Source organism: Mustela lutreola, chromosome 4 (assembly GCF_030435805.1).
Source record: "Mustela lutreola isolate mMusLut2 chromosome 4, mMusLut2.pri, whole genome shotgun sequence".
In the NCBI taxonomy this organism is placed as follows: Eukaryota; Metazoa; Chordata; class Mammalia; order Carnivora; family Mustelidae; genus Mustela; species Mustela lutreola.
In genome coordinates this window covers 75,587,766-75,600,152 of record NC_081293.1, presented here as the reverse complement: position 1 = coordinate 75,600,152, position 12,387 = coordinate 75,587,766, and the positions used below count along the sequence as shown (strand labels likewise).

Here is a 12,387-nt window from a genome sequence, read left to right as displayed (position 1 = left end):
CATGAGGGATGCCTGGGTGGCTCAGTTGGTTAAGTGTCTGCCTTTGGCTCAGGTCATAATCCCGGGGTCCTGAGATCAAGTCCCATTTTGGGGTCCTTGCATGGCAGGGAGCCTGCTTCTCCCTCTTCCCCTCACCCTGCTCCTGTGCTCATGCTCTCTCTCTCTCGCTCACAAATAAATAAATAAAATATTAAAGATAAATAAAGAAAAGACTCACAAGATTAGTCAGGCCCACCCAAGTAAATCTTCCTTTTAGACCAAAGTCAACTGCTTAAAGGATCTCATTTATACTTGCAAAATCTGTTTTGCCATAGACTGTATCACAATCACAGGGACTTAAGTCTCTTCCATTTAAGAGGAGTTTATGTCGTGTTGTTGGATCCATTGGAGGTCGTCATCTTAGATTCTGCCTACCATAATTGGTGTGAGTTTATTCATTCTGTTTTCCAAGGTAGTTATGGTTATTCTTGGCCATTCAAGTTTCTGTGTAAGTCTGAGAGTAAAGTTATCAGTTTCCACAAAAATATCTGCTATGATTTTAATTCTGATTGTCTTGAATTTATAGGTCAATTTGTGGAGAAATGAGATATTTTTGTAATATTAAATTTTCTAAGCCATGAGTACATGAATATAGTGCATTCATTTACTTAGGTATTTTTTGTTTTTTGTTTGTTTGTTTACTCAATTAGACCTTATATATTTCTGGAAAATAGTCTTGTTTTTCCTAGTAACCAATTTTTAGTGTATGACATGAACATTGATTAGCTGTTTGTTTTGATAACCTGGGAATGATATGTCTCTGTTTCTTCTTGCTGTATTTTCCACAGTGGTCATTTTATAAATGGGTGGTATAAAACCTATGAACTGTATAAGACAGTCAGTTCAGTTATGGGAAGAAAATACTTGGGTATCTCCCTAGATTTATTGTAATCCATAAAGAGAAGAATGAAGAAATCTAGAATACAGTGAAATGGATATACACACTAATGTGCTGTAATTATGTAATACGATAAATACAGCTACATTGGCAATCGTTACAGTATATAAGCCTATCAGAGTTATACAAAGTTACATGCCAAATATATTCATCTGAAAAAAGAAAAGTGACTTAGGAAAAATAACAATAATGGAATTTAATATATAAATTGACATTGTAATTTTACTGTTTATAAAAAAGGGTTTCCTAAAAAAAAAAAAAAAAGAAAGAAAGAAAGAAAAAAAAGGTTTTCTACATGGAACAGTAACCAAACATTTTGGACACCCCATCCTACAGGAGTTATGTTCAGAATTATTAAATAGCATTTTCCCTGAAGACGACTGTAGCTCTTTATGTGAACATAGTCCCAGCAGTCCTTTCCTGTGTGTTCACTGACTCCTTTAACTACATTTTAAAGAGATTTTTATTCCTTTGACAGAGAGAGAGAACACACACATTCAGGGGGAGAGCGAAAAGCAGACTCCCCACTGAGCAGGGAGCCTGACATGGGGTTCAATCCAAGGACCCTGAAATCCTGACCGGAGCCAAAGGCAAACACTTAACCAACTGGTGCCCCTTAACTCCATATTTTAGAAGTGTGCATGGTTATGCTCTTGGCCCAGGCTCATGAATGATACTGTGTTATCAGTGAAACCTGCCCTAATAGCAGGAATAGAACTTTTCTCCCCTCTGTAATCTCACTCTACTTTGCACCTGTTTTACTGTAGTATGATTTCATGCTACATGGTAGTTGGGTGCATCATGCTTGTGTCTGTCAGATTATATGCTCCTTGAGAACAGTGACATGGTTTTATTGGTTTTCAGATTCTCAAGGTAGCAGAGTTCTTTATGGCATGTAGGCACATGATGGGATGCCGGTAATTTATCACACTGTTGAGGAATGTCTGCCATGCTTTCTCCTCCAACCAAGTACAAAGGTAGGCACGCCAGAACACATCTTCTGATTGTGATTAGTGAACTCCGTAACAGTTCTTCGACAGCTTTTCCATGTCTTCCCATTGTGATTACTTAAATTTGAATACAAATGTGCTGTTTCAGGGATCCTTATCATTTGCGGATGTGACTGTGGGCTTTACCCAGGAGGAGTGGCAGCATCTGGACCCTGCTCAGAGGACCCTGTACAGGGAGGTGATGCTAGAGAACTATAGATACCTTGTCTCAGTGGGTATGCACAGTAGTATGCACTTTCATTCTTGGTTTGACACCTGTAGAAGCTTTGTTGAGTTTAATGATATTTAAGTTTGAGATTTCAAGTATTAAGCAGAAGGATTGTTGAATCACTGTAAAGAATGAAGTGTTGTAACTGGCCCCTGAAGCTTCGTCTTCTGTCTTCTTCAAGGGCCCTGAAGCCCATGAGCCTCGCCGAATTCCCATGTCATTTCCCAATTACAGCATGTTGCATCCCTAAACCAGAAGTGATCCTGAAGTTGGAGCAAGGAGAGCAGCCATGGATGCTAGAGGAAGAGTCCCCAAGTCAGAGCTACCCAGGTGAGTTAGTATGTATTAAACAGATGGACACTAGGTGACATGGTATGAATTGTTTTTATTCTCAGGTACTTGCTTATATGTTCGTTTTCACATTTAACAAATACTGAGTACCTGCTGTGCCTCACTCAAGTTTTAGGTGCTGAAACACATGATCAAACTGAATTTGTTCCTGACCTCATGGAGCTTACATTCTGATAGGGAAAGAAAAGAAATAAACACACATACACATACTATACACATAATATGTCATAATATACGTAATAGGTACACACATACACATACTATATACATAGTATGTCAACAAAATAGCAAGGAAGTTATAAATTGAAATAATGAAATGTAATACTTGAGAAAAGGAAGGCATTCAGGAAGGCATTTGGATGATATCAACTTGAATGAAATGATTATAAAATGCACAGGTTTACATGGGAATAAGCATTTGGTTGTATGAGCAGAGGTGATATAGGGAAGACCCCAGGTTGGAGATACTTACTTGGAAATTATCAACTTATGGTAGTATTTAAAGTTCTTATAAAATTAGTATTTGAAGCTAAGGGATCAGGTAACCACCTCTCCTCAGAAGTAAGAATGAACAAATTTGAGAGGTCTGAATGAAAGCTGTCCCCTGGGACACTAATGTTTAGAAGTCATGAAAATGAGAGGACTCAGCGAAGAAGAGAGAAGGAACAGTCTGGAGAGAAGGTGGAAACAGAGAATGTGGTGTCCTGTAGCTGAGTTAAGATGGTTTTCATAGACAAAATGAACTTCTTGAAGAAAAATGTATAAAGTCAGCGCTTTCTGCCTTTGTCTGCAAATCATCCAGAAGCACTAAGGGAAGTGAGCAAGACAAACTTCATTCTATGACACTAGTGGATATCTGAAATCCCAAATCAGTGCAAGTGTACCTGCAGCAAAGCTGATGATGGATCAAGGAACATGTGTGTGTTAGCAGGTGGGTAGAAAACAAAAGCATTTCTGATGCACACGGGGTCTGGCAGTGCGCTTTTCATGAACAGAGCACATCCACACCTAAAACTTCCATGAACAACGGTGCCATGAACTAGATAGCTGAGCTCCCTTGGAGACAGTTTCATTCTGCAAAGGAGACGTACTGAAGTGTAGAAGTACAAACCACACTTTTCAGTAGTTCTGTTTCCATGATGGTGCAAGAGAGACTGTACATGAGGGAAAACCACCTCATAGACACTAAATGTGCAGAAATAATCTTACATGCCATCTTAGCGGGTACTCCTCTGACATAGAATTTGATGCAAAAACTTACTTGACAACGGTTGATCGGGATTTGCAGACCTTCTACAAAAGTGAGGGAAGCATGGGGGACGGTAAGGCTGGTTAGGAGGAGGGGAATGCTCAGGGGGGTGATTACCTCGTTGACTGTAGATTTGTAATTAGCACATCTGATTGCTCAGACTAGCAGGATATGTTCCGAGTCTCAGTGTGAACCGCTGTGTGCCAGAGCAGCTGGTCAGAAAGGTGGAAGGGGAAAGGATGTTCTCTTTTGTCCTGTTCCTCTCTCTCAGATGAAACTGTTCTGTAGAGCTTTAACTACCTTTCTTTCCTGGATTGCATCAGACAGTTGGCCTAGGCAGATGCTGGTGAAGTCAGAGCCTCCATGGGCCCAGTTCGGCCTCTGGGCTTATTTCTGTGAAATGAGCCCAACACTTGGTTTTCCTCAATTTGGAGCTGCTGCAATGCCAGCCCCAGTGAGCTGGATCTGTGATGAGCAAGAGAGCAAGCTGTTGTGGAGGCTACTCCAACGAGGAAGGAAGGCACATCCTGGTTGATCTGTAAACTGAGACCAACATGTGCTGAAAACTTGTTCATAATGAATTACCCCTCTAGCCTAAGGGATGACTCTGTTCCGTCTCTCAAGTAAACCTTTTGCCGTGTGGTCTTCCTTGAATAGCTCTCATCCTTTTAGCCCAAGTAATGGAAAAGGAACCAGCACAAATGCATGCAAAACGATTATAAGAAAAAAGGGGTGAAAAGTATTGGGAAGAAAGCTAGTTGGTGATAGAATTGTCATCTGATCAAAGTAGTCATAAACTAGGTAAATTATGTGACCAAATATTAAATCATGAGTTTCCAAAGGGTGTACTAATTGAATTAATTATCTCTGTGATACAGGTATTTAAGAAGGATATTAATAAGGGAATAGCAAACACATGGCAAGGTGTCAAACTGAGAAAGGAGAACAGAAAATATAATTACAGTAAAGAAAGCAAATTGGAAGAACCCCAAGGATGAATACATACTGGCAAAAATCTGTTCAGGGCCCGCCCGGGTGGCTCAGTCATTAAGTGTCTGCCTTCGGCTCAGATCATGATACCAGGGTCCTGGGATGATCATCTCTAGCTTCTATTTTAATGCTCTTATTTGGAGCAAGTTCTTAGGTGAACTACCATCTTGCTAATTTTTTAAATTGAAATACTTCTTTTTATGAGGTGACTACAGATTCCAGTGCACTTTTAAGAAACGATATATGCAAGTCCTGGGAACAGTTCACCCAGTTTTCACTAATGGTAACATTTTGCAAAACTGTTGTATAAATATCATATCCAGAAAAAATATATATATCATATCCAGGATATTGACACTGATAAAATTTGGGGGCCTAAGAAAGATCTCTCCAGTTTTTCTTCTCTTCATTTGTTTGCATACATTTAGTATAGTACAACTTTGTCACTTGTGTAGGTTTTGCGTATCTGCCCCATAGTCAAAATACTCTATAGTTCCATTATCATAAGGACCTCTACTGTTGGCCCTTTTATAACCACAGTCTCTTCACTCCTGTGCGCTCTGCCACTGTCAGTTCAAATGTTACATAGATTTGTATGTATGTCACTTTGGGATTAGTTTCTTTTCCTCGACATAACACCTTGAATATTCATCTAAGTTATTGTATCAATGGTTCATTCCTTTTAGTTGCCGATTAGTGTTCCATTTTATTTATTTATTTATTACAGAGTTTATTTTTAAGAGTATTTAAGTTTATTTGTTTATTTTTAAGAGTATTAAAACAGGGAGATAATTTTAACCTTATTAGCTAAATGATGTCTTGAGCAAATGTATTAATTCATGTACTTAGAACAAAAGTATTGAGGAAGAAACAAACTCTTCTCTTTTTTAAACAAAATTACTTGTTAGAGTAACATTTTTTAAATGAGATAAAATTCTTTCAATAAGCATAAGGAAATTTTGATCTAGGTATGCTATATACCTTTTTGGTACTAATGAAAATGAAGTAATGGTAAAAATACTTTGTAAATGTGTGCATCTATGTTTTTTGAAAACTGAAGAAGCAGTCTGACATCTGGCTAGTTTTCGTGGGCTAGTTGTAGGAAATTTATGGAAAATAAGAATCAGCACACCAAAAAGTCTGATGCATTTTCGCATATCTAGTTTCTGTTCACTATGATCAGGATTATAGATAATACTGTAAAATACACTCACGTGCTGGTTATTAAGGCTATTTGGATTCTTTTTAATACTGAAAAGGTCACACAGATTGTGATTACTGTGTAGTGTCCAAGAACTAAGGTTTGCCATCTGTTACTCAAATACAGGAAAAAGTTAAGATAATCTAGTGATATGAGTGGTTTTGACATTTCTGTTTTTTGGAATCATCTATTAATTATAGTCTTTAAAGACTAATATCAAATTTTAAGCTTTTGCAAAAATAAAGCTTAGAGGTTATGCCAGTGTTTATATTTTTCTTATAAAATGTGAAGATATTGGTTGAGAACTAAAGCTTATGTAATGGAAGTCTGGCTTTTAGTCATTTTAGTTTTACAAGATTATTTGGATATTTAAGTGGGAACACCATGTTTTATCTTGAGATATTAAGTTATATGAGATTTTGATAGTTTTAAGCTGTAATTTTCCTAAAAGTTGATATATAGAAATTCATTATTATGGAACTTCATCAGGGAACTGATTTAATATGTATTCCTTAAATATTTGCTTTAAATATTTTTCAGGTCCTCTGCTTTCTTGCACAACTCAGTTCTTGTCTTTCTGCTGTGAAGTGATTTTTCCCATTTAAAATTTTGCTTTTTCAAGCTACAATATATAAGTTGTTTCTGTAACACAATTCCTTTTCACACCCTCCCTCCCCCACCCCAAGAACTGGTGTTGCCAGGTTGGATAGATGTCTTTAAAATTGCATATTGGGCTTAATAGGGTCTGATTAGTTTTAATCTACTTTATTTATTGATATTTTTACTGAGAAGTTTGTTATGCCAAATGATTAATATGATCAGGCATACTATTTCAGTGTAGATAGGATCTAACTTTGTGTTTAGGGCCTCTATTTTTTGTGTAAGAATCATCTTGCCAATTTAAAACTCATGTCTGATGAAAGTAGATTGTTTGACAAGCATCACTTTATAGAATTTGTTTGGGTCTGAGTGGTAGGTCATGAAGAGAATGCTGCCCTTTTGGATAAACAGATAATAGTGTGTAAATTCTGTCTCTTATATTAAGTGAGGGAGCATGTATGTAGGTGAGATTTTTATCCAAATATTCAGTCTTTACCTGTTTTGTTTGCCTAATAGTATTTAAAGGGTGTGAGGTGTTATGAGCTCCTTTCCCTTGTTTTCATTTCTGTCCCTCCCATCTAACTGTTGGTATTTCTGTTTTTCTGTATGTTGACCTTTTTATGTTTTTCAACAGTTTTTTGGTTGATAGAGTTATCTCCCTTTTTATCTTTCATGTTTCAGCTTAATAATTTTCAAAGTTTTTCTGTATGTTCTCCTTTGCATATGAAGATTCCACAATTAATTGATTAGTAATTGTGCTTTTTTCCCCCAATTGTGATAATTGGATTTATACTAAAATGATACTTGCTTTAGGAACAAGCATTTATGGGTAGCTGACTAAAACTAAAAGTACTGCCTTTTCAAACCAAGCAATGTAGACTTGCTCTCATATTTTTTAGTATATTTAAATCTGCATATTACTAAAATTTAAAATATGAATTTTGGCTAATATTTTAGTATATGTAATTTCAGAGGTTTTTTTTTGATGATCCACTTGTTCAAGTGATTATAAAGTTGATATAATGATAAAAATATCCTCAGTGAGAATATAAATCATGTTTTTCAGTATTAGAACCAAGGCAGTTTTCATAAAATCAGTAATATGATTCTTATTAATGTAGTAATAAATGCCAATATCTGTGCCTTAATATTTTAAAGTAGACCTGTATTTCTAGTTTATATTAGTATAAACCCTTCCAGGATTAAAATACAGCAGTTAGGCAAAACTATTTTTGCCACTTGGGGAAAAAAAAAAAAAAGCAAATCATTTCTAGATGATGTCCTGGCTTAGATATAAAATAAAGAGATTTGGGTCTGTTATATTAAAGCCAAATATAAAATGAAGCAGCCTAGCACACACTTGTTTGGAGCTTTCTTCCATTAAAATGGTTCAAATTAGCAGTGGTTTCATTGAAAGGTAAATTTGATAGAAGTAAATTTAGAAATTTTACAGTTTTAGCTTAATTAGTAGGAAAATGCAAACCCACTTGCTGGCGATACAGTTTGTATTGAGCTTTTTTCCTTCGTATTATGTATGTGTAGTAGTTTTGAACATTAGGAAATTTGTGCACGGCTGCATCTAAAAGATCAATAGAGTTGGAAATGTTGGAATCTGTTGTCTTTTTTTTTTTAATGTAGTTTACTAGTATGAGTACATTTGCACTAAATATTATTAGGCCTTTGTTCTCAAACTATTGATACATCCCTTATCATCTTTTTTGTCTTACCTGTTGGAATGTCTTTCTTTCTGTGAAAGTTAGTGACCTTAAAGAGCAGCCCAAACCTAGTGTTTTAGATAGTTATCTCTGGTAAATTAAATGATAAAAAGCATGGCTTTTATAATGAAATGAACTACAGAAGTACCATAAACCTAACACTGAATATAAAGATTAGAGCGTAAAATACCCTCTTATGTACTTTACAATAATGCTGGATTGATGTCATAATTTTAAGTTTTTTAATTTTTCATATACTTTATTATGATTTTGCTGTAGAAAATTAGGTTAGCATTTGGCTTATAGTTCAGGTATATAATGCTGAGAAGTATATCTAATGCATATTGGACTGATGATCTTTCTAAAAGTTGTTCTGTAAGTTACAGCCATATTTTATTTGATTTTTCATTGGTAGTCAATCTTGGATGTTTGTTAGTGGGAGCAGAACCATGGCAGGGAGGGGGCGGGGTTTACGTGTGTGTATTTTAACAGCAGCAGAGTTCTGAAACAGGAAATCTGCCTTATCGTATTCATCCAGAGAGCTAGGAAGGAGGTAATTGTTTCTTACACTTGTTAAAACCAGTTAGTTGGGCAACTTAAATTTTAGAGATTCACAGATGTAGGTATGAACAGTTGTAGATACATTATTTCATAACAGCTCTGAAGAAAAATTGATTAAATTTGTTGAGAGGAATAATCCCTTAGCTAATACACACAAAAATTGTATTTTGGGTTTTAGAGCATTGCTAGCATTATCAGTGACTTGATTAGATATTTTTCTGTGGTTCTGGTTTGCTTACATTTAAATAAAGTTCAGAGGGCCTTGATTGTTCCTTTAAAAAGTATTTGTTTAAAACTGTAATATTCAATTTAAACAATAGAAGAAGTTGATTCTGTGTCAGGTATTTGTCGCTGGAAATTATCATTCCCTCTTTGTTAATGTGTTTATGCTCATAATTACATTCTTAGGTATTAACAGCTTAATTTTTATCTGTCAGTGGCTATCTGTCATTTTTAAAGCTATATAGGTAGCATTTCATTGGGCTAAATATCAGGCATTGCTTACTGTGCTGTTTTAGGATTATTTCCATTTTTTCCCTTTAAAAACAGCATATTGTGGGACGCCTGGGTGGCTCAGTTGGTTGAGCAACTGCCTTCGGCTCAGGTCATGATTCCAGCGTCCTGGGATCGAGTCCCACATCAGGCTCCTTGCTCCACGGGGAGTCTGCTTCTCCCTCTGACTCTGCCTTCCACTCTGTCTGCCTGTGCTCGCTCTCGCTCTCCCTCTGAAAAATAAATAAAATCTTAAAAAAAAAAAAAACAGCATATTGTGACTATCTTTGCATAGTTTACATTGTTTTCTTGGTGCACATTGTTAGAGTGGGGTTTCTGGAATAAAAGGTAAAACAGTTTCATAGTTCTTTGTTACAGATTGCAGATTTTGTGCCAAATGAACCAATTTATGGTATTGCTACTAAGTAGAAGAATTACTAGCAATTCTTGATGTTACCTTTGAAGAATGTGGTATTTTCCTTCAGAAAGTAAGATCTAAGCCTGGCTCAGTTGGTAGAGAATGGGACCCTTAAACTGCGGTTTGTGAGTTCAAGCCCTGTGCTGGGCATGGAGCCTGCTTAAAACAAATGAAACCACAACAGCAACAAAAAGAACTCCACATAGTGACATCTAAACTTCTTTTCAAAGCAAAAATGTGTATAAACTCTTCAGTCAAGGCAAGTTGGTATAATGTAACAATTTTAGAGGAAGTTGTGAAGTCCTAATTGTTTGGAGGAATAGAAAGCTCCAGTAGAGCTCATAAATTACTTGGCAGTCAGTTTTCCTTTCTGGTTTGCCATTGTGGGCAGCTAATTTAGAAGTGTTAAAAGGAACCTAAAATTTATGTTAAAGTGGATTTAAGTGAATATATTGGAATTCTTTTTTCTTTTATAATTTGTTTATAAAAACATCATATTGAGTTGCCTTGTAATGAGACATTGAAACTAAAATTAAATAACAGGATATTTCTAGTCCATGCAACCTCAAATCATAACAGCTTCTTATTACAATTCTAATAGCCCTTTACAGTTTATAGTTTTAAAGATATTTCCAGATACTGCATTTGATCCTTGAAACAACCAATAAAGAAATTACATCAGGTGTTAGGATCATCATTTTGCAGAAAAAAGAAACAAAAATATTTGAGGCCCAGAGACTTAGTAACTTACCTGCAGTCATAGGCTTTTCAGTTGCAAAGCTGAGAATGGAACTTTGGTCTTCTATTTATTAAATGACACTATGCACAATGAATCATGGAACACTACATCAAAAACTAATGGTTTACTGTATGGTGATTAACATAACATAATAAAAATAAACAAACAAACGACATTATGCATGAAGTATTTTAATGCAGGCCTGGCACCTTGGGAATATTTAAACAAATGTTCCTGTGTCCTGTGCTGTTTCTGACCACTATGCTTTATTCTTAAAAATCCCAAATTTTTTTGGAGCAATATTTTTAATATTTTTGTAGTTTTCTGTATTTTTTTGAGAAATATTATTAATATTTCTGTAGTTTAGGCTTTGGTGCTTACGCACCCTTTTCACTTTATAAAATCAGATTTTAGGCAGCATTAATTTGCTCTGTACAGGAATACTTATATGCTTTATATGTTAGGACAAATTGTTCTCAAATAATGCAATTAGCACTTTATCAACTGGAAAAATCAGCATCTCCTTTTTCTGCTTTCCTACCAATATTAATCTTCAATTTAGAAACCAGATACAAATATTTTACACATTTAATAGAGAAAAAGAATACCTAGTCAGAAATAAAAAATCTTGCATTAAATGAGACTCCCGTATAAGTCTATGAGTGGCAGGTTTTTTTTTGTGTTTTTTTTTGTGGTTTTTAAATTTTTTATTTTTTATAAACATATATTTTTATCCCCAGGGGTACAGGTCTGTGAATCACCAGGTTTACACATTTCACAGCACTCACCAAATCACATACCCTCCCCAATGTCCATAATCCCACCCCCTTCTCCCAAACCCCCTCCCCCCGGCAACCCTCAGTTTGTTTTGTGAGATTAAGAGTCACTTATGGTTTGTCTACCTCCCAATCCCATCTTGTTTCATTTATTCTTCTTCTACCCACTTAAGCCTCCATGTTGTATCACCACTTCCTCATATCAGGGAGATCATATGATAGTTGTCTTTCTCTGCTTGACTTATTTTGCTAAGCATGATACGCTCTAGTTCCATCCATGTTGTTGCAAATGGCAAGATTTCATTTCTTTTGATGGCTGCATAGTATTCCATTGTGTATATATACCACATCTTCTTGATCCATTCATCTGTTGATGGACATCTAGGTTCTTTCCATAGTTTGGCTATTGTGGACATTGCTGCTATAAACATTCGGGTGCATGTGCCCCTTTGGATCACTACATTTGTATCTTTAGGGTAAATACCCAATAGTGCAATTGCTGGGTCATAGGGCAGTTCTATTTTCAACATTTTGAGGAACCTCCATGCTGTTTTCCAGAGTGGCTGCACCAGCTTGCATTCCCACCAACAGTGTAGGAGGGTTCCCCTTTCTCCGCATCCTCGCCAGCATCTGTCATTTCCTGACTTGTTGATTTTAGCCATTCTGACTGGTGTGAGGTGATATCTCATTGTGGTTTTGATTTGTATTTCCCTGATGCCGAGTGATATGGAGCACTTTTTCATGTGTCTGTTCGCCATCTGGATGTCTTCTTTGCAGAAATGTCTGTTCATGTCCTCTGCCCATTTCTTGATTGGATTATTTGTTCTTTGGGTGTTGAGTTTGCTAAGTTCTTTATAGATTCTGGACACTAGTCCTTTATCTGATATGTCGTTTGCAAATATCTTCTCCCATTCTGTCAGTTGTCTTTTGATTTTGTTAACTGTTTCCTTTGCTGTGCAAAAGCTTTTGATCTTGATGAAATCCCAGTAGTTCATTTTTTCCCTTGCTTCCCTTGCCTTTGGCGTTGTTCCTAGGAAGATGTTGCTGCGGCAGAGGTCGAAGAGGTTGCTGCCCGTGTTCTCCTCAAGGATTTTGATGGATTCCTTTCGTACATTGAGGTCCTTCATCCATTTTGAGTCT

General features: G+C 36.1%; 1 protein-coding gene across 1 annotated transcript in view; it reads left to right on the top strand.

The window, feature by feature from the left end:
* The window catches only part of LOC131828978 (phosphatidylinositol 3,4,5-trisphosphate 3-phosphatase and dual-specificity protein phosphatase PTEN-like), a 139,356-nt gene that overhangs the window by 54,287 nt on the left and 72,682 nt on the right, over window positions 1–12,387 (top strand). The window contains 1 exon segment of the mRNA XM_059170280.1: window positions 2,337–2,485. Within this exon segment, the coding sequence (XP_059026263.1) occupies window positions 2,337–2,485 (149 nt within the window).